The sequence below is a fragment of the Eucalyptus grandis genome, chromosome 10, assembly GCF_016545825.1.
Source record: "Eucalyptus grandis isolate ANBG69807.140 chromosome 10, ASM1654582v1, whole genome shotgun sequence".
Taxonomy (NCBI): Eukaryota; Viridiplantae; Streptophyta; class Magnoliopsida; order Myrtales; family Myrtaceae; genus Eucalyptus; species Eucalyptus grandis.
In genome coordinates this window covers 4743615-4767263 of record NC_052621.1, presented here as the reverse complement: position 1 = coordinate 4767263, position 23649 = coordinate 4743615, and the positions used below count along the sequence as shown (strand labels likewise).

Here is a 23649-nt window from a genome sequence, read left to right as displayed (position 1 = left end):
AATGAATTTCATATGGAAAAATCAATAGATGCTTAGGATTCATACCAACGAGAAAATTATTTAAAAGAAAAATCATAAACATGTCGCATTGATATTAGTTCAATCCTAAATCCTTCAATTAAACAAATTTAGTCCTAAAATTTTTTACACGGTACCATGAGTTTATCTAATCAATTTAGGTCGAAAATTGATGATGTGGATAACAGTCATCCTATTGACATGATTGGCATTAACATAGACAAAATTTAAAAAAAATTAATATCTTTTGAATTTTTTTCATTATTTTTCGTTTCTTTTTTCATTGTCATTGGCAAGGGTCATGGCCGTTACTAGTGCAAGCGAGGGCGACCAAGCCCTCACCAAATCCGGCAAGGACAGCCCTCGCCCAGGCCACAAGGATCAAGCCCTCACCGGAGGCCACGAAGTATTTCCATCTCCTAACTTGGTTTGCTAACTCACCGATTTCACGCCATTTTCTGCTGACTAGCTCTTCCTCCCAATCCCTACAAACCCTAGCTTATGAAGAGATACAGGTTCCTTCCTCTAACGACAATCTCATCCCCCCAACAGCTTTCGTTCTTAACGGCCTCCTTCCTCAGTTCGACCTCACAAACTCAGCAAGGACCACCACTGTCGGATATGGTTAGAGCTCGACCATTGGGCGAGGGTTGACCTCACCACATCCGGTGAGTGTGGCCTCAAAGGACACTCACCCTCACTGTCCATGGCCTGTGCCAAGCAAGCACGGGCCATGGAAGAAAAGAAAATGGAAGAAAAGAAAATTAAAAAAAAATTAATAAAAAAATAAGATGTCAACGTCAATGCCAACCATGTCATGTAAGATGGTCGGAGTCTATATCAATAATTTTCAACCTTAATTAGTCAAATAAACTCAATTGATATCAATACAATAAGTACATGAAGTTTTTGGTACTTTTCTCAATTACCAACATTTAGGCTGGATAACATGTTCGGTCTTCCTATTGATTAGGTATCAAGCACAAAGTCCTCCTACATGTAGATTATGTATACAAAGTATACATGGATACATATAACGATGGAAGGATTGAATACATGTAGATGTACATATGATTGCACCGATAACCAAACAACTACATCATCTGAGTAATGCTACATAAAATCAGAGCCAATCCAATTGCTCCCAATCCCAAATTGGTTCTTCCAAACTCGCTGTCTCCCATGGATGGGAACATCCTGCATTGGCTACGACTACTCCTGATGATGATGCATCTTCACATCCACCGCCTTCGTTGCTAGCAGCGCCGTTGCCACCCTGGATTGTTGTCTCTCTAGCCACTACTTCTGGTAGCCGACGATCAAATGCTCGAGAGCTCCCAGACACCACATACACTCGGCACAATGTGAATTCACGCCTTAGCTGCAAGTACGTTACTTCCACAAAATCAAACACAAAGAAAGATGTTTGTTGCATTTTTCTGTGAAAGTCCAAAGTCAAAACTAAACTAGAGAGGGAAATTCAATATTCCGCAACTGCACCGCACCAATAAAGTGCACGACAGAAATCCAAAACAAGAATAACTATTCGAAATGATTATACAATTTCAAATTGGCTTCAAATAATAATAACATAAAAACGCAAAAATTGGATAATCTTGGTGTCATGCACAGGAAGCTATTTTATCCTTTCCATGTTTGTAAAAGTTGAAATAAAGGTCCAAATTCGAGACAGCACGTTCACCTTAGGAATGGAAATATTGTTGCTCGTGGAATTGGTAATGGTCGGCGAGAGTTCAAAAGCCCTGTACTCGTTCAATTTCCACTGGGTTTTTCTTCCTGTGGGAGGTTTTCCCACGTAGAAAACCATTGACTTCTTCACGCCGATCACCTCGTTGTCAGACGAGTAGACGTAACCGGCAGACCCAGTGGCCTTCCAGTAGCCGGTGGCCATGCTCCGGCTGGGCCTCCCTCCTCTTGCCTCCCTCTCCTGCATGGGCGCGAAGAAGAACCACTGCTCTCTATCTTCTCTGCACAGCTCTCCCGCAAGCTCTACAACAGGAATTCGCCAAAGAAAATGTGGGGAAAGGAAATTTTACTGGTAATGCGCATTTGAAATAATCAAGAAACCATTTTCGGTGCCCAATTCAGGAGTGTAAAAGAATCGCATGCATGCACCGAGACTAGGTATTACGTGGGAGATTCCATGGCTCAGTGTCGAAAATGTCGAGGACTGGGATGACACGATGAAGCTTGTCTTGCTTAAGGCCGTGAAGCTGGTTGTGCAAGTAGAACGAAATGAGCTCTTCCTCGGTTGGATAGAACCTGAAACCTGTCGGGTACTCCTCCATGTCTGGTTGTTTAGTGTTCTAGGGTTTCGAGATGGATCAGTACTGATGAGATAAAGTTTTAGTTGGGCGTGGGTTGGAGTTTGCAAGTCAATTACGTATTTATAGGGATCGAGCGCAGGAGGAGAGTGTGTTGAGATGATCTAGGGCTTCTGAAGGAGAGAGTGCAGGAGGGAGGAGAGGAGACCAAAACGAGTGAAGTGACGACGTGTCCATCACGAACTCTTGCACCGACTTTTTCGTACGATGCGTGGAATGGGGCAGGCAAAAAACAAAGGACTCTACAGATTTACCGTTCAAAATTGATATGGGCACGCATATTATAAGCATTTCTTCTTTATAAGCGTTTTAAAGAAGAAATGCTTATAATATGCGTGCCCATAAGATTTAAATTAAGTAAAAATGTAAAATGCAAAATTGTAAATATTAATCCATACAAACCCAGTATGTTTACCAAAAATAGGAAAAAGGCCAAAGAAAAATAAATGACGAGCATAGAAGACAAGCTTATATTTTCCTCTTGGATCCACCCACCATGATTTTCTCACCAAGCAGCAAGCAAGGCCAAGGACACCTAGATTGGAAGTACTATTCACCATGATTGACCATTGAAACATTCCATACGACCTATGATTCTTTTCTTGTTCTGTTTTTTCTTGCCACAGATGATGAAAGACAACTTTCCCTGTCGGTGTATGTCTCCATCATGATGCTATTCGCAGGCCTGTCCGTAGTATTTGTGACATGTTAACCGGGCCTACTTAAACCCCCAACTAATGCTCCTTCCTCGTACAAAAAATTCTACCATTTCATACTCAAGTCACAGAATCATTATCCACTAATAAAAAATGAAAAGAATAAAAATTGGAACTGGGAATTAAGAAATTTATTGTCATGGAATACACTAATTATTATTTTTCTTGTACGGAAGGCAGAGATGCTTGTGCTATTCTCATTATTAAAAGTGTCACATATCACTCATATTCAATTTTTTCTTGGTATATATTTAATTTCTCTCTACTTGTCAATTTAAATTTCTGAATTTGACATAATATGGTGTTGGAGTCAGGTTCTATCTAGTTTATTTCATGTGTCCAGTCCTCAATTAGACATTCTAATAGTTATTTTCCAAAATCAAATGACTAGCTTGGGGGATGTTATATCGGATATAAGTAAGCATTATTTATGGTCAAATATCAGGATTCCCTTGGAAAGAAAAAAGTTCAGGGGAAGGCAGATACCGGGAATCTTCTGTAAAGTGACGTGAAACATTTCATTTGTTCTTAAAATTTGGAGACACAAGGGATCATGCTCCTTGATTCCTGTTCATGATGGCCCATCTTTTATAGTCAAGAGCACGCCATTATGACACGATTCTGACAACACCGATATTATTCTTAGTTTAATAGGTGCTGTAATTTTTTTTACTACTTAAAGAATTTTAGGCTAAAATCTAGATTTTCTTCTTGGTAATTTTATTAAGTTTGCCCAATATTATTTTGAATAAATTTGATCTAATCGCAAATACGCAATGAAAATATCAAGTAAATTGACGCTTCGTTTTGATCTTTTATTGAAAACGGAATTATTCATAGGACGAGAATCATACAACCACAATTTTCATGATCACAAAATTGAATTTTAAGATATTCATTTATCGATCTCAAGAAAATTTAACTTCAAATTTGAATTTCGAGTAACGCTAAAATTACGACAGGAATTAGGAAAAGCCGAGGCTGAGATGGTGGGGGTGAAACTGCTCGAGAGTAGTAATGTGAAAATTCTCTTCGATGGGATCGCTCACATGCTCAAAAATCAAGCGGTTTTGGTCGTATTAATTATCAATGACCCTACTTGATTTTAGTGGGGGGTGGTGGCGTCTGTGGGCCCTCTTGGCTTTGAAGTCTGGATCCACCCTTGCACACCTTTGGAGAAGGCAATCGCGGTCGGAGTTGATCCTTTGGCTAATTGGACGAATTAGATTTGGCTCCAACAAGACTAAATTAGGATAACCTCGTTGACGTAGACTATTTTTTTTTTTTTAAATAAAGGCTTCGTTTTATATGACTTCGCGCCAGGCAGGAGACGTTGACGTAGACCATTGTGCTTGCGGCCATTTGGAAAAGTACAAAAAGTAATGCACCCCAAAGGTCGCTTGTATCTGTCAATATTCATATTTATTTATACTCATATTCTGACTTCGACTTCCTCTATGATAAATAATTATTATCTTGTCGGCAGGTTGTTAATGTTGCTCGTACAAGGGGAATGGATCTTATCTTGAGCCTAGTAGCTTGAAAATCCACTAAAAACCGTTTGAGTTGAATAGTTTAAATAAGCTTTTTTGGGCATACCTAAATAAAGTCATTCGATCGTAAAGCCTAATATGACATGATGGGATTTAAACTAACTCAACTCGATCTAGCATGCTTGTTAATCATCTCTTATAGAGACGTTTATTGTTTTGATTATTATAGGCTATATATACAGAAAGGAAAAATGAAAATTTTAGTAAAAGACGTGTGGTATGACAGAAACTATACACAAAAAATTCATTACAGCATCTTATAAAAGGACAACTAGGAAGGTAAGTACCTCTTCTTTTTTGTCTCAGCTTATGTAATCCTATCTTTTTGTCAAGGATGATTAATTCATTTGTGACATTGTTGACTCGCATTATTGTACTTGCCTCTATTGTTTACGAGGACAATTAGAATAATTAGACTATTTTATGTAAGAAAAAAAGAGATTACATTTGAAACTAGTATAAATGATATAAGAATTGTCACCATTTGAAGTGCCTCTAAATATGCAGAAAACGAAAGAGAATTTGAAAAAAAAAAAAAAAAAAATGCTTTAAACCATGACTCGACCACTTTAATCTAGTGCAGTCATTTGTTGATGATAACCTTGACTGTAGTAAGATCTGATATGCATCCCAATCAACTTCTAAATATGAATTTAAAAACTCAACTTTCTAATCTATAGAATCATCTTTGCCACGATCGCCTTATAAAATACTCTCCCGTGACGAGATAAGGGGCTACAAAAGGAATCAATGATCAGGTATCTTCGGGAGTAAGTAAAAGTTAGTCCCAGATATGGTGTAGATTTTCTCGGCTTGCCGCTTGCACCCCGTGTTCACATCCCTTATTCTCCACAAACTTTCCTGGATGAGAAAGGTGAAACACCCTTTTTTCTAAAGCGGAACTGCTCGAAGAGATCTGAGAATGCTTCATCGACCCCACGCGCACCCCCAAAAAGTCTCAAAGACATCAATCACTTCATGGGTTTTGCCTTCCAAACCTTGATTCATGGTTCAACGTAATTCAGGTTCAGAACGATAAGGATTCGCATATTTAAATCGTTTTACGCAGGCTAAAAGCTTTAACACGTCAAGTAAATCAGGAAGCTTCGTCATGTGCAGCTAATGGAGAGGGGCTATGGCCGCATAAAAGGACTTAAAACCCATTACAAATGCTTTTGTATCCCAGCAAAATTTTCTAGGTCGCACTCCGCTTGAGATGGATGTATAAAACTAACGAGTGAGACAAAATACACCTGGTGCAGTCGCTCACATCACATTTAGCGACAGACCCACGTTATTGTTGTTGAATAAGGAAAGTTTCGGGACATCAATATCCATCAATCAATCAATCCATAAAAATCATCTTACCGTGTTGGAAGAAACAGCTTAGATCCACATTTGGTTTTGAAGTCTCCGCGAGCAAAGTGAACATCCCAAGGGGAGCAGCCCAACTTCTCAGAACACACACAAAGAGAGTCCAACTGCAACCACGACTAGTCAGATACTATGAGCGCGGCCGATAAATTTAATATCATGTCTAGCCCCTCTCACACTGCACCGCCCATCCACCGTCTTAACTGGTTACTTTGAATTTAATTAGCCATCGAATCACAACACTATTTCACAATTGACAATAAAATCCAATCAGTTTAGAGATGAACATGTGATTTGGGCATGTGCGTGAGAGAGAAAGACTTTATGGTCAAGATAAAGAGAGAAATCAACAAGAAAACGTACACGTAAAGGGTATCAATCATCTTCTGCATTTCTTCGTGCGCTGGCTCTTTTCCTGTTGAGAAAACTGAAAGCGAGCCCGGAAAGGAGGATCAATGCCGCGAGCACGGCGAAAGAGTGCCCAAAAATGGGAGGATGCATTTCTTCTTTGCTCTGGATTCTGCCCTCTGTTTTATCTTCTCCGAGTCCGACGGCGAAGAAAACCAGAATGCCTCTCGAGGAAATACAGAGAAAGGCCGGTTTATGGTTCGGACACTCTCTTCCACAATGTTCTATCATTTCATCAGATGTGGGGCCCCTTTCACGTGTGTTCTGAAATGTGGGGACCGCGCCCCACGACGGGGTTGGCGGACACGAGCTCCTTCGCCTTCGGCATCGCCATTTTCGCGATCTCTCTCGCCGCTCTTCCGCCGGTCAGAAAACTCTCTCAGAAAATATTAGCTGGGTCTTACACTCCACGTAGGCGTAGGGTAAGACCATTCAGAATCCGACATGTGGCTTCACGTAGCGACGTTGTTAGAGGTTTAAAATTTGCGCGCGCTGCTCCTGGGGCCCACCCCTCTGACGCTCTCTCTCCTCTGCTCTCCTCGACTCGTCCTCTCTCTCCTCTCCCTCCCCGTTCTCTGTTCCGTTGCGGGGGAAGAACAAAAGACGAACCTTGTGCTTCCATTTGCTCTTCCCCTCCTCTGCTCTCTCTCCCCGTTCTCGCCGACGCTCCTCCGCACGACGCCGACGCCCTTTCCACCTCCGCTGGTTGCCTCCGTCTCCCCCGACTCCGACGCCGACGCGGCCTCCGCTTCCGCCCCTAAACCCGACTCTGACGCCGACGCCCCTCCGCCGGTTGCCTCCATCGCCCCCGACTCCAACGCCGACACCCCTCCGCCTCCGCCTCCGCGAGGGACATCGACGACCTGCCGAAGAACGCGGCCAACTATCCTGTCGGTCCTTTCGGCACGAAGGTTAGTCTCATAGAGTGGATTGCGAATCCGAGATGTGCATTTTATCTCTTCGACATGTGTTCTTACTATGAGATGTGATAGTTTGCGTCTATAGACTGATCTCTTTACACTTGGAGTGCATTATTGGTCTCATGCTGCTTTTGATAGTTGTATTTTACTTATTATCTAATCATTGTTCGTTTGATGCGCTTCAGTAACGTCTCGCATTTGATGTTTATATATAGATCTTCGCGCTGATGAGTTCCTTTCCATATTGTCGAGACATTCAAGTCAGAAGACTGCGGTTATAGGCACTTCTAAATGTTTGAATGGGAGAGTTTTTTGGTTTTTCTGACAATGTTGGATTAGTTAATCGCTATATGTTCTATATGTTCAAATGGTACGAATGTTTTGTCTTTTCTGTTTCTGAACGAGCGCTTGCTGTGAACTCATGCTGTCACTTTGCATTCAATTTTGTCAATCCAGTGAAACAAAGTGATAAATACAATCGACTATCTTTTTTCCCTATTTGCTAAGTGCTTATCACGAAATGAAATCATTGGCTCAACAGGACCAGTAAAGCTACATTGACCAATAATTTTGATCAGAACAGTATAGAATTTTTGGTCAATTATGCATTGTGAAAGTGCAATTTGGAGGCTTTACATGCATTGTTATGATATTGGTCAGTAAACAGAAAATGCAACTCAGTACTGGGAGTTTACAAAGTTGTAGAGGCATGTTGCTTGTTCATTTGCGAGTCCAAGTTTGACAACCAACGAAAGCTTTTTACCATTGATTATCGAGTTAAGGTAGGAGCCTGGATTTCCTGGAGAAAATGGTTCCTCAATTACTACAGACATCAGCATAAATCCTCGCCAATCATTTGCTCCATCATGCAAGAAACCGGCCCTATAATTGCCCTCGACCTGGTCTTTCTGCTGCTGTGTCTGAATAATCGGACAAGAACAGGGACGGGTTTGAGTTTCGCCAAGAACATTTCCTTCTTGCTTATTCGTCAGTTGTAATACAGACAGAGGGAGAGAGAGGCAGGAAGAATGGGGAAAGAGAAAGCGGGTTTGGTCGCGTTGCTAATAATTGTGTCGAGCTGGTGTGTATCATCGTCCTCCTACTCCTCTTCTTCTTCTTTCAGAGGTGATCTAAGCAGAGGCAAAAGGCGCCTTTGACTTTTGGGTCGGTGTCGTCGTCGCTGGTTCTCAATCGGGTCGGATCATCCGTTGTCTTTCCACTCCATGGCAATGTTTTCCCAACTGGGTACCCTTCTCGACCTGTCTTCAGTTCAGTCCAGCGTTTCATTTATTAGTCAGAGAGAGAGAGAGGTGATGCACCTGCATTTTTGCTCCTTCAATGAATTCTTGAATACCTGGGTGACTCTCTGCTGTGCCGTTCACGTTTAGAAAGTATGGGTCATCTCTCACATTTAACTATCTTTGGTGATATGAAAAGGTCTTTTTTCCTCCAAAAGTTCAAAAAGTTCCTACAGTTTAGCTAGTTACTACGTTGGATTGCTGTTTGATGACCTGAAGATTCATCCAATCCAATGTCATAGTGACTTATGTCTCCCTAAGTGGTAACCATAGATACTATTATCACCCCACTTAGGAATTCCTGAAGTTTCAGTATGTTGATCATCAGATTAAATCTTTCATGCCAAGGGAAAATTGCTTGGAAGATTCTATATGGTTTTCATCACATTAAAGCGTCTCTTTCTCGAGGGGAAGTTGTGTTTTATCAGTTTCCATACATTTTTATTCTATATGTCATAACGATGCAGTGCTTTTCTTCTCTTTCTTGATCGTTGGGTGTTTCTCAATTGTTAACTTCATTCTCACTTTGCTTGTCATTCATTTTGTGTCCCTTTTCTGTCACACTTCGCTAATTGACTGTTCAATCTTTTGAAGCATAATGCTCCTCTCTTCATGCGATAATCAGACCTGAATATTATAAAAGCTTGTGTATTTGCCAAGACTAATGATCAAGTGAACTGCCTATTTCAGGTCATATAAGACAACTGTCTTCATTGGGCAGCCACCAAAGCCTTACTTTCTTGATCCTGACACTGGTAGTGACCTCACATCGCTCCAATGCGATGCCCCTTGTGTACGATGCACCCAGGTAGATTTTATTAGTTTTCAGATGTCATATGATTTGTTTCTCAAATCTATGAATTTTTGTTGATAATCCTAAAACTTTGCTCAGATGTTTGTTTCAAATGGTCTCATGATGTTATGCAGGGTGATAAGTGCTAATAACTTCTCATCATTTTCTTATTGCAGAGGCCACATCCGCTTTATCGACCCAACAAGGACCTAGTAATCTGCAGGGACCCAATTTGCGCGTCCCTGCATTCAGGCGACTATAGATGTGACCACCCAGAGCAATGTGACTACGAGGTGGAGTATGCAGATGGTGGCTCTTCTCTTGGTGTACTTTTAAAGGATGTCGTTCATCCCAAGGATATAAACTCCTTTCTCTTTTGCAGGTCCAGAAGGTTCTAAAATTCCACCAATGGAAAAGTCTCAAAATGCTTTAACTGTTGGTCCATCATTACGACTTCAAGGATTGTTAGTACCCTTCTTCTCTTTCAAACGACCATCCCTTGGTCAAGAGAATCAAGTTACCTCCATACCTTCACTGAGATATCTCACACATTTTATGCTTTTTAAATTGCTTATCAAAAAAGAAAACATTCAGATTTTTGGCCACTGTATGTGGTATTACTGATTTCCAGGTTTTTTTTTTTTTTTTTTTGGATGTGTTGCAGCTCTTTTAATTTTGTAGTTTTCTTTGTGGATTTTATTTAAATTTGTTTGTAAAGCTTTTTCAGTAGAACATTCGACATAATGTTGCTCATGTTCATTCATCTTCCTCAGAAACGATGTTGGTCTACATGGAAAAGGCACTGCTATTGTCTCTGCTTCTGGATCATCATACAGGTAACTATGTTGTATTGCATTCTATTTTAGTGTCTGTTAGAGTGTCTTTTTGCTTCTTCTTTTTTCCCTTTAAGGCGATTGGTCGCATAATTTGACTTTTCTTCAATAGGAAAGACCTTAAATCTAAAAGAACATTTTTTATTTTTATATTTTTTGGTTTAAACACACAAAACCTTGAATAGAAGAGGTTAAGGTCTACATGTGTTGGCAATTCTTCCTTTTGGTAGTTAAGAGATCACATTTGTGTAATTTAGCAAGTTTTTGATTTTTAAATTGTTTGATTCTATGAATTACTATCTGTCGAGCCTAAAGAAATTTACTCTTCATGAGTTGCTGGTCATTGTAATCGTGCTCTGAAACTAATCTACATCTACACTAGTTGTTCTACATCACCTATCGTTGGACCCATAGCCGGTGTAGTGTCCGTTACATGCATCAGTTGCTTATGCTTTGTAATTATTCAGAGGCAAGGCAAATACCTATGTATCCTATATTTTTGGTCAAAATAGGACTTTTATATTACTGTTACTTTTTTAATACGTTGACATGCATCTATTCGCACAATCCACTGAAGTAACATCAGAACATTTCTTAATGGTTTCTGAAAAGCTGTTTCATGGATTCTCATAATTCGACTCACGCATTCAAGGATCACTGAGTCATCTTAAGTTCTGCTTTAAGGTACTTAATTTGCTTTGGCCTCATGCTCTCACTCTGTTTTTAGGAATTTGTCTACCTCAGCCATTATGGAAAGAATTCCAAGCAGGTGGCCACATCCTGTGTGGCATCCTCCATGGAAGAACTACAGGGTGAGAATTGTGGCCTAATTTTTCTGGCAGCTAGAAGAAAGTTCTTGTTTTGTTTCAGTAATAGTTATGGTGTCATGTGATAATTATACATTTGAATTTATCATACAACTGTGTCTTGTCCATGTTATCGTATCTGCAGTTATTTGCTCGCTTACTTGGATTGTTATGTGTTTTGTTTTCTCCTTTTTGTATGTGCAAGGTCATAAGTAGGCATTTGGGATGGGTGAGATCTATCGCATTTGATCCTAGCAATCAATGATTCTGCACTGGCTCTGCAGATCGGACAATTAAGGTATTAAGCTTTTACAATTGTTGCTGTAGAATAGAGGTTGAAGATCAACCAGTCATCCGGACTTAAAGGGAGGGTACGTGGTTTCTTGGTTTCTAGCAATGTCGTTTTCTTTTTCCTTCTCTAAGATCCTGATAGTGTAGAGGTTACAGATCTTTCCGAGACTATGGGAGGCAGTGTTGAAGCACTTGGAGAACTCTATTGATTTAGAACCAAAGCTTCAGAAAGCTCCAGTAAATTATGAAGGAGTAAGTTTTGAATCGATGAAGTTATTCTTAATAGATTGGACCTCATCATTTCAGCAGCTATTTATATTGTGTATTATCATTTTCATATGCTGAGGAGACAAGTTAATGCTCTAATTCTCAATTAAAGTACATACGTTTTGAATGCTCCTGGGGATGGGAGCAAGAAGGAGAGTTAAACGTCGCAATGGAGTCCATGTTGGTTCTTGATTTGTATCTACAAGAGGAGTCAAAATTATAGTCCACAATGAGTTGAGCAAAATGCTGTGTGCTTACCAAAATAATATCTGAACTAGTGACCTCAGAGGAGTATTTTACTATAAAGTAAATGCAGGTCCATCATGCTATCTAGTTAATTCCTCTCTTCTTTTCTCCCTGAACAGCACAAGACACTGGGTGAGCTTTGCATTTTGCATGTGATGCCGATCTCTATTCTGATTGCTGCTTAAACAGGTCCGGGTATCTGGGTTTGGAGGATGGTTCCTTCTGAGGCTCTCGCTTTATGATCCTGTTCTTCCTCTTAACATTGAGTCAGAGGGGTGGGCCCCAGGAGTGGCGGGCGCAAATTTTGAACCTCTGATGACATCACCTACGTGAAGCCACGTGTCGGATTCTGAATGGTCTTACCCTACGCTTATGTGGAGTGTAAGACCCAGCCAATATTTTCTCGAAAATCGGAAGAAGCTCCGCGAAATGCGGGATTCACAGAGGTGGAAGCGAACTTGCCGACCGTTTCGCGGGGAGGTTATATGTAAAGCCTTCTGCGGACGACAGGGCGCGTGGCCTTGTAAAAGAGAGAGAGAGAGATTGGCGGTTACGACGGCGACGTGGCGTGTTGCATAACCTCGTTTTCTTTTGACCGGTCATTTTCTTTTTACTTTGGCGTGTTGCATATACCTGGAAATGTGACGCGGAAAGAGGGTCAAGAAAGGCTGGAATTTTTTACCAGCCCGGCTCTAGCAAAAGAGGTAATCTTCCACTGCGGAAAGTACACCATACATTATTGATATTTCAGGGCGTAATAACATGGGTCGACCAAGCAATCGAGTATTCCTGCTTTTATGACACCGCATTCTTGTGGTTCATCTGAAACAAAGACATTTGATCGGTTACATGGTATCATTGTTACATGTGTATTATTTACTTGTCCACTGTGCCTCGAACAAAAAGATTCCACACTTCATTCCATAAAAAGCAAGAAAAGTGAAATCAATCCAATGCCAGCATCACGTATCACAAACTATGTTGAACCGATGAAATCAAAAGGACAAGCTACCACAGAACGAAAGCCAAACAAAAATAATAAAACCATCGCCTAAAAGAGGACAAATCTCTTCAACATTCTATCATAACAAGAAATTGCACGGAAAAGCAGCAAAGCTAAGAGCAATCTTGCTCTATGTGGTTAGATGACGATCAGACAAACAGAATCTTAATTGTTATCCACATGAGAAAGTACTATATGTATTGAATTCAAAGCCTCAAAAGAGAAGACGCTAATTTGGTTCCGACGTCTTGCTAAGGAGAAGTTTGCCTTTCAAAACCTATTAACATGCCCTTGTTGGAAATTAATCCAAAGAATACACACCGTTTGTTGTAATTAGAACATTAATGTAAAGAAGACGATAACAGCTATAATATTCTTCTTTTTATGTAAACTTACAACTCTTGGAGAATAAGAAAATAAGATATAACATAAAATTGGATGTGAGGTACGAATATCCGAATCTGCTTAAGGCGATTAGTTCCTGCCAATGGTGCTCCGGACATTCACGAACTATACCTCCCAAGATACAACACCTCAAACATGTTTGGATTAACACTATGCAAACAGGACTCAGTCGAACTGTTCAATTGAATCAGCACACTCAGAAAAATCATAGTAGAAAAGTATATCAAAGTCTTTTTGGAATGGAGTCGGAAAAATCAAAACCGAAAGACCGTAATGAAGCTCTATGCTCCCATCTATTTATAGAGATTTTTAGTTCATGTACAGAAGAGATACATGAATTAAATAGACGCATGTATCCACAAAATTTATGAATCAAGAGATACATGAATTCAAGAGATTCACGAATGCAGAGATATGTGAATTCAAGAGATTCGTGAACTCAATAAATACATGAACTAAAAGATATATGAATCTAGGAAATTCATGAATTCAATAGATACATGAACGGAAAAATTTAAGAAATTCATGAATCCGAAAGAGATACGTGAATAGAAAAGACGTATCTTAATTTATTAGCATTCGTTGATCCATTAACCATAATTATAACCATAATTATAACAATCCCCCACATTAATGGATCAACAAAACATTTTTTAACTCGAAGGAATCTAAGCATACCTGTTGAAATACACTGCATCAAGATAGGTAGCTTTCGCCTTGAACCTTCTTTAGTGAAAGCCTATCGAACTTACTTAACTAGTCGATGGACTAAGCCTTGAATCGCCAGTTGTTTGTATAAGTCTAGACAATAAACCTCACATAGAGTATTTCCAATTCAAGATTGGTTCTCAGTTGTTTTCGTTCTTTCGGCCTTGAACCTCTCGGGACTCATGCGTGCTTTAGAAAATCTAGCCTTTAAAGATTTTCATAGAGTCAGCCATCTCCACGCATATATGTGCATTCCTATTAAAGATATCCTACCATATCTTACTTGGATGTTATATTCCAAGTTATAGGAATCATTAAACGCATAGCGTACCCTTAATAACGCTATAGGAAAGCACTGTTGCATCATAGGAATGGGAGACAGTGCTTACACTAGAGTTTCCAAAAGTTGCATTGTCCTATTGAACCTAGACCATGGGATCTCCAATTGCATAGGTTAGGTTTCCACCCTATAATCTCTTTATTGGGTTAAAACTCTTAAACACATTCCCCTCGATGCGCAGTTTATCTGCTCTTTTGACAAACCTTTTGTCAGCGGATCCGCAATATATATATATATATATATATATATATATATATATATATATATATATATATATTATATATTTTCACTTTACAAAGTCTAAAAAAATGATTCCATTTGAGAGCAACTGCCTTACGGTGTTATGTTTACGACAAATATGTCTAGACTTACTGTTAAAAATTACATTATGCATCTCCACACTTTTAGAAATTTGTAGGTTGGCAACTTTCCATTCCATAACTCGTATAGAGTTTTACCTGTCTTTGTATGGGGCATTTTATTAAGAATACAATTTGCAGTTAAAACTGTCTCCCTCCACAAGTTCTGAGTTAAACCTGAACTCAAAAGCATGGCGTTAGCCATCTCCTTTAGTGTCATGTTCAATCGTTCAGCAACTCCATTTTGTTGTGGAGTATAAGGTGCAGTCGTTTAGAGAATTATTCCAAAACGAGCACAAAACTCTTTGAAATTGATTGAATTGTATTCTCCTCCTCTATCAGATCTAAGCATTTTGATTCGTTTATTAAGTTGGTTTTCAACTTCATTTTTATACTTGACAAACATGCTCATAGTCTCATCTTTACTAGTTAATAAATAAACATAGCAAAATCTAGTACAATCATCCACAAATGTGATGAAGTACTTCTTTCGACCTCTACTTTCTACAAACTTTAAATTACATAGATCACTATGGATTAATTGTAGAGGTTCACTTGTTTTTTCAATAGATTTGAAAGGTTTCTTAGCAAAGTTGGCCTCAACACAAGTCTCACACTTGTAACAAGCATCTAACTCAAATCTTGGAATTATTTCCAAGTTTGCTATTCTTTTCATTGTACTATAGTTTACATGTCCTAATCTACCATACCATAGATAAGGAGACACAACAGTGTAAACTAAAAGAATTTTCTTTATTAACAGTCTTTGGGTACAGATTAGTCGAGTTTACATCAATGACAGCCACATTAGCTTTAAACGGGTCATTACACAAGTACTATTTTCCCACATACATCCCTCCTTTCGAAAGTACAAATTTGTCGAATTCAAATACAACTTTGAAACCCTTCTTAACAAGTATGAGGCCAGAAATTAGGTTTTTCGAATCTCTGGTACATGCATCACATTCAGCAAGGTGACCTCCTTGCTAGATGTAAACTTCATGATCACCTTTCCTCTTCCGGAAATCTTTGCTGATGTAGAGTTAGCCATATAAAGCTTCTCATCTTCTTCAGCCTTCTCATAAGATGAGAACATGTGTTTATCTGCACATATGTGATTTGTGGCACTTGTATTTAGCCACCAGCCAGTAGTGTTCGACACCAGAGATGCTTCGGACATTACCACAGCAGATAGTCTCTCAATATTGTCATATTCTGTCAAATTCAGTTGCTGGGCTGCACCATCGTTCTTGCCTCTTTTTTTTTTTTTTTGCCGCTTCTTACAATCCTTAGCATGATGGCTAGGCTTGTTGCATATAAAACATGTCCCTTGGAATTTCTAGAACTGTTCCTTCTGTTTCCTTTTTCTATCTTGCTTGGATTTGGAAGATTTCACAACGTTGGCCTTTGGCTTAGAAGAATTATTCGCACTCCTTCGATTGTGCTCCACAATTTTGAGGCACCGAATGAGATCTTCAAGGCTCATCTCCTTCCGTTTGTGCTTCAAATAATTTTTGAAGTCTGACCAGCCCGGAGGCAGTTTCTCAATCATAGCCGCCACTTGGAATGATTCACTAAGTATCATTCCCTCAGTAGAGATGTCACTCAGAATTAATTGTAATTCTTGGACCCGACTCATGACAGATTTAGAATCCACCATCTTGTAGTCCAAGAATTTGGCAACCACAAATTTCTTGGTGCCAGCGTCCTCAGTCTTGTATTTCTTTTATAAGAACTCCCATAACTATTTAGCAAATTCAATATTACAATAAACATTATAAAGACAATTCACTAAACAGTTAAGGATATAATTTCGGCATAAGAAGCCCCCATGCTTCCAAGCCTCCAATGCATCGAGTGTCGTGACATCTTGCTCATTTGGACTAATTATCGAGCACACCTCCGATAAATATTTCGTCAAATTGAGCATGGTCAGATAGAAGAACATCTTCTGCCACCACTATTTAAAGCACACTCTAGTGAATTTCTCCGGTTTCTCATTAGCTGTAACTGGAGGCGTTGCCACAATAGTAGGCAAAGTTCATTGAACTATTCCTCCAGAAACGGAGCCAAAAGCCATTTGGCTTGTAGTATTCTGAAAAACAGTCTCGGGCATACCAGTTGTATGACTTGTACCTGCACCACTAAAATTGGGGTAAGCCCAAGGGCCTGTAGCATTGGCTGCTACAAATTCAGATCTTGAGGGTTGAACGTCTTCCATAGCAACGGTCGAATCAACCATAGGAATGTCTCCTGAAACATTTGGGACATTGAAGGGCACTTGGTTGTTTTCAGCCATCTCAACAATCTAACAAGAACAACAAACAATGAGTAAGATAATCGCCTTAAGATTGTTGGAAATTAATCCAAAGAATATACACTGTTTGTTCTAATTAGAACATTAATGTAAAGAAGACGATAACATCTATATAATATTCTTCTTTTTATGTAAACTTACAACTCTTGGAGAAGAAGAAAACAAGATATAACATAAAATTGGAGGTGAGGTACGGATATCCGAATCTCCTTAAGGTGATTAGTTCCTGCCAATGGTGCTCCGCAGATTCACGAACTATGCCTCCCAAGTTACAACACATCGAACCTGTTTGGATTAGCACTATGCAAACAGGACTCAATCGAACCGTTCAATTGAATCAGCACACTCAGAAAAATCAGAGGAGTAGAAAAGTATATCAAAGTCTTTTTGGAATGGAGTCGGAAAAACCAAAACCGAAAGACCGTAATGAAGCTCTATGCTCCCATCTATTTATAGAGATTTTTAGTTCATGTACATAGGAAATACATGAATTAAATAGACGCATGTATCCACGAAATTTATGAATCAAGAGATACATGAATTCAAGAGATTCACAAATCCAAAGATACGTGAATTCAAAAGATTCGTGAACTCAATAAATACATGAACTAAAAGATATATGAATCTAGGAAATTCATAAATTCAATAGATACGTGAACAGAAAAGTTTAAGAAATTCATGAATCCAAAAGAGATACGTGAATAGAAAAGACGTATATTAATTTATTGACATTCGTTGATCCATTAACCATAATTATAACCATTGATCTATTAACCATAATTATAACCATAATTATAACAATCCTCCACCAAAATTAGTAATAATCACTCAGTATCACGGGCAACACACAATCTTCAATTAAATTACGTCTGTGAGGCCAGAGAATTCAACCGCACAATCCAGTCACGATTCTCTATAGATAGAAACTATTACCAGGATTTCGGAGTGGAATTAAGTGTGTTTCCACACTTTCATGTTCCTCAAACACAAGTCTTGGCCAAAGAAAACAAAATAACATAATTCTGTTGAAAGATGAAAATAAACAAGAACTCTTAATAAATGTGACAACCGCATGGTTTCATCCATCTGCCAAATAGGAGAAAGTGCTCCATATAAGCTACACTAGAACTACCAATCTCCAATCTCCATACCCCGCAGCTGTAGTCCAACCGCCCTAGATCAATAAGCGCCATGGGCAATAACTGCGAACGGGCAATGTAGAAGCATTTTGCCTCGGGAAATCACCTCATAACAACCAGTGTCACATCCGGTGTTGCGAAAAGGACGAGCGATTAAACAATAATATAGACAGAAGAAGAAAATATATCGGACACTAGATTTAAATGGTTCAATCGTAAAGACCTACGTTTACAGGGAGAGCAGCAGTGAATTTCACTATAGATCAAACGATACAATGAGATTACACACTCAAGTCACTCAAACATTCAAACACTCTTTTGGTGTTTTCCAAGCCTCAATTACACCCAATAACGCACGCCGTGTTTAGCCCCGAAATTCCTCAAGAAATAATTTCTCAATCTCACGAAGGAATTACACGCAAATCTTACCACAATATTTAATTGGCTTGAATACTAAATCTTCTTGGATATAACTCACGAACAAGAACGAGAAAGAAAAAATCCCTCCCAAGCACTCAACGACTAGATAGCGCTTCAAGACCAATTCTTCATGATCAACCTTCCTCCATCCACGGCCACAAGTTTATATATATAAGTAAAACCTTTATTCCTTTGCCAACTTCTCATAAGATTTTGTTTCATATCCAAAACATATCTTTGTATATTTTAAACAAAATCTAAGTCCTAAACAAAGTTGAACTTTCCTATTTCAGCAGCCAAATTCTCCAACACAGATTCAAACTTTGGGAAGTTGATCTTCGGATATTCTTTGTTCAATTTCGAACATCTACAACATATCCAATTCAGAATATTCGAAATTTCACATTGGACTCAACCTTGAGATATATTTTAACAATCTCCACCTTGGTTCGATGTTTGAGCCAAGTCACAATCGCTTCGCAAAAAATTCAAACTCTACTGCTACTTTCCCATAGCCCCCGATGGGCTCAACCGCTACAAATATTATCCAAGTCCAACCCTCGCTTGAACTTCGCCATAACTGAGGACCTCATTAGAATACCAACTCCATATGCACCTCGAACTGCTCCGCAAGGATTTTCCGATGCAACCTCCTCAACCGCAGATAAAACAAAACCATTGTTACATCCGTATCTATCAGGAGATCGAATACGTACCTTGTTAATTTCAGCAATTATGGCAACCATTGGCTCTATAGGCTCCACCTCACTACAAGCACCATCCGTATCGATTACTTTGCTAGTACTCATACTCGCTACCTTAGGATTTTTTGGTCGCAACTCCACCTCAAGCTTAACACCGTCTAGATCCGTATTAACACTGCCACAAACACTCCTAGTCAAAAGTACCGGAGACTCATCAAGGGTAACTTCTCTGCTGTTAACAGGTGAATTTATATCTGAGCACCACAACCGATCGCCCCGCTCACCTTGTGCATAGCCATGGAACATGCACCTTGCCCTCCAATCGAGCTTACCATCACTCACTCGAAAATAACACGGGCAACCAAACATTCTAATAATAGAATAACCAACAACGTTACCTGACTACACTTCTTTAGGAGTCCGCCATTCAATAGCAGTTGATGGGGATATATTCACCATGCAGTTTATTGTACTAAGCACATCAGCTAGGATTCTTCTAGCAATACCAGCACTAGAGATAATTTTTCGAGCTGTCTCTACTAATGTTCTGCTCATCAATTCTGCAAATTGTTGTGATTTACCGGCATTAGTGCGATGTTTCACTATGTCATCTTTTATGCAGAATTTATTTGCCAGTTCCGAGCATAACTCCATGCTACTGTCAGTCCACACATGCTTGATCGACTTACCAATCTCCTTCTCAATTAAAGCTCTCAACCGCGTGATCCTGACACCAACATCAAACTTGTGCATTGGCACAAACACCTAGGTCTTTCTCGAGTAGTCAATAGACTCTCGAACAGATGCATCCGACGTCTCCACAGCGAAATTTGTCACTGTCTCACCTTGAAGTTTATACAAACCTCCATGTTCAATTCCTTTCATTATCACCAGGGTACCTCGAACAATTTCAGAACTCCACCTTTTGAAGAATACCTGCAACCAGTTGAATCTAGGGCACCCAAGGAAATTTAAGTTCTTTTTCAATTCTGGAATGTGTCTTACTCCAGTCAATGTCCTCACAATGACATCATGCATTCTTATTTTAACATCACCAACACCCACAACATCACACTTAGCGTTGTTCCCTAACTAGACTTTACCATTACCCATGCACTGATAAGTGATAAACTAGTTTCTATTTGGTGTGACATGAAAAGAACAACCAAAATCTATAATCCATTCATCAAATGATGAATCATTAGTGACAGACAAGACATAATGGGCATTGTCTGTTACAGCTGCAACATTATCTGCAGAATCAACTACAATTTCCATACCCTTCTCATTATTCAGCTTAAGGCAATTCCTTCTAAGATGCCCCCTCGTGCCACAGCTCCAATAGACAACATCAGTAGTCATAGACTGATTACGCTTGTTCATATTAGTACTATTGTTACCTACACGTGTCATAGATCTTCCTCTATTTTCACCTACTAAAGCAGTAGATACAGGTTCGCCAGATTCTCTTCTAAGATATCCTCGCTCAGAATCAAATCTCGAACATCATCAAACATTAAACTTGTTGACCCAGAGGAATTACTAACAACAGTAACAGTAGTATTTCAACTATCAGGCAATGAGGATAATAGAATCAAAGCACGTACTTCATCTTCAAAGTTAATCTCAACTGAACTCAATTGACTGACAATCACATTGAGTTCATTGATATGATCTGCAACTAACGCACCTTCGCTCATCTTTAAATTAAAGAGACGTCGCATCAAATAGACTTTGTTGATCACAGAGGACTTCTCGTACATATCCGACAAGGCTTGCATCAAATTAGCTCCAAGTTTATAAATGTTTATAGTTTCTATGTACATAAGTGACTATTAGTTTCTAGGTTTGAGTCTATTCTTTTGTTATTCTCTTGCTTTGCTATAAAAGGTTATCAAGCCTTCGTCAAATACACACCAAATTTGATTAATGAAAATTTGCTTAATGCAATTCCCTTGAACCTTGAAGAGTTCAAACTACTTGAAAACCTAGAAGAGTTTTCACTCTGTCTTGAAGAGTCGGAGCTTTTAAACCCTGCATCCTTGAAAAGTTGTAGCCATCAATCTTGAAGAAATGATGCCATTTCAATTTCCTTGGAGGCCTAGAAGAGCAAACATTGAAGTTCCTATCATTTTCTTCATTCTGTCTGATTTCATTTCGTCCATTACCTTCCAAAATCGACAAGTCTACATTGCTCATCCAAGAAAGCTCAAAATATAGAAGTTGTAGATCCAAAAGTCTTCGTTCTTTTGGCTTGGAATCAAGTAATTATGATCTTATTTGACAAAGTAATACCCATTTTCCCTAGCTAGTGCAGAACTGAAAGTTCTGCTCGTTTTTATGACTAAATGTCCATGTGTGTAAGCCATTCTTCTGATCCTATTTTTTGAGTAGCTGGCCTTGAACTACATCATTTGGTATCGAGCTTTGGAGGAGAGGACAATGCCCCTAAGAAAAGCAAGGCATCTAGGTGGTAGAACCATTCCATTGAACAAAGTACAAACACTTGCTGAGAATTTGCAACAACATATTCAACAATAAACTAATGACTTGAACCGAGAAGTTCAACATTTGAGGTTTGAAGCAAACAACCTTCCACCCTATTCTAGAACTGGAGAATCTAATGGTGATTCCTCCTCTTTATAAAGTGTTCAATCATTTCCCTAAAGGAGGAATGCTTCATATCATGCAGAAGAAGTTTGTGAACCGGATTGGGAAAAGGAAATCAAGAGAGATGTTCTAGAATTTTCAAGTACCGATTATGCTATAAAATTATCAATTGGTTGTCCCAATGAAATTATCAATTGGTTGACACTTGTAAATGACATTTTTCAGCATAGGAATGTCCTTGAAGATTGCAGAGTTGGCATCATTGCTATGCGATTCTAAGACCATGCCATAGCTTGGTGGAGACATGAGAAGTAGACTCACCAATCTATTGGCAAGGCTCCAGTCACTTCACGGAGAAAAAAGACAAGATTTGAAAGTATCTCATTTTCAAAGAATACTAGAGAGAGCTCTATCAAAAGTGCCAAAATTTGAGATAAAGTATGTGAACAGTAGTTCAATACACCAATGAATTTAATGAGTTGGTGATTCGCAACAATATTCAAGATCCAACAGAGGTGCTTGTGAACAAGAACTTGAATGATCTTCAACTATATATCCAAGATGCCCTAGAAGTCCATGACATTTGGGACTTGGGAGATGCACAGCAGCGGCCACTCAAAGTAGAGCATTCTCGCTTTAGGAGACAACAACCCTCTACCTTGCCAAACCAAGTAACTAAGAGTGCCACCAACACCGCCAAAGTTGCTAAAGCTACAGGACAACCTACAAGTAAGCTTTCTACTCAGCCCAACATTTCAAAACAATCTATCACTACCGATATACATTGTTATTCTTATGGAGAGATGGGTAATCGTGCTAGTAATCTTTGAACCAACAAGAATCTACCAGTTGGTAAAGCTTTTTTGGTGGAAAATGAATTTGATGAAGACGCAAAGGAGCCACTTGAAGAAAAATTGAAAGATGATTAAGGTGCTACAGAAGATAAACAAATAATACATGTTAACTCTAACGATCTTCTCATGATGAGAAATTTTTTTTCTCACTCCCAAGATAACACCGGAGATAGGAGGTTGCACACCAATATTTTCACTCAGCTTGCACTATTTGGGAAGGTGTGTTGATTAATTATTGACTCAAGTTGTTGTGAAAATGTGATTTTTGAAGTGGTTGCAAGCAAGCTGAAATTGGAGTTCAAGGCGCACCTCACACCTTACAAAATGTCTTGGTTGAAGAGAGGTACAGGGTAATCATTTTCAAACAATGCCTTGTCAATTTTCCATTGGTTCCCTCTATATTGACAAGATATAATGTGATGTTCTACCCATGGATACTCACATCATTCTTGGCCAATGGTGGCAATTTGATAGAAAGACTACCCATGATGGTTATCATAATATGTATTCATTTGAGTATGGAGGAAAGAAAATTATTTTGGCACCCAGTAACGAACCTCTCAAGACTCCTTTAATTGAAAATTCTTGATCTCCTACTTTGCTCCCAATGAAAGAAGTAGATGATGCCATGAAGGAGGTTAATCCTATATTTCCTCCCCAAACAAATGCACAAACTGAAGTTATCAAACGGTCTTTGGAAAATTGATTGAGGACTTTGATCAATGATAACCCCTGATCTTAGGAAACTCAATTGTCACTTGGAGAATCTGCATATAATTGTTTGGTCAATTGTACCACTAGATATGGTCCATTTGTCATTGTATATGAACATCCACTTTTGATGGCCCACTTTTGTAGTCAAGAGCATGCCATTACACAATTCTAACGACACTATTTTAACTAAGATGTTCATTCTTTAATA

The 23649-nt window shown here is 39.1% G+C and overlaps 1 protein-coding gene and 2 long non-coding RNA genes across 3 annotated transcripts; 1 reads left to right on the top strand and 2 right to left on the bottom strand.

Annotated features, from left to right (window-relative positions):
- Positions 1–1065: 1065 nt before the first annotated feature.
- LOC104423421 (NAC domain-containing protein 90) lies at positions 1066–2356 on the bottom strand. The gene is made up of 3 exons (XM_010035912.2): positions 2171–2356; positions 1721–2028; positions 1066–1399 (listed from the first exon to the last, which is right to left on the bottom strand). Exons 1-3 carry the CDS (start codon positions 2325–2327, stop codon positions 1142–1144), a joined length of 723 nt encoding a protein of 240 aa, XP_010034214.1. The 5' UTR covers positions 2328–2356; the 3' UTR covers positions 1066–1141.
- A 3487-nt stretch (positions 2357–5843) lies between these two features.
- LOC120288928 lies at positions 5844–6596 on the bottom strand. Its single transcript, XR_005546841.1, has 2 exons — positions 6370–6596; positions 5844–6113 (listed from the first exon to the last, which is right to left on the bottom strand). It is a non-coding gene; the product is annotated as an uncharacterized LOC120288928 (long non-coding RNA).
- A 393-nt stretch (positions 6597–6989) lies between these two features.
- On the top strand, positions 6990–12159 carry LOC104421315. Its single transcript, XR_001981656.2, has 9 exons — positions 6990–7325; positions 9323–9440; positions 9602–9718; positions 9808–9941; positions 10199–10261; positions 10986–11070; positions 11270–11435; positions 11512–11607; positions 12058–12159. It is a non-coding gene; the product is annotated as an uncharacterized LOC104421315 (long non-coding RNA).
- The last annotated feature ends 11490 nt before the right edge of the window (positions 12160–23649 follow it).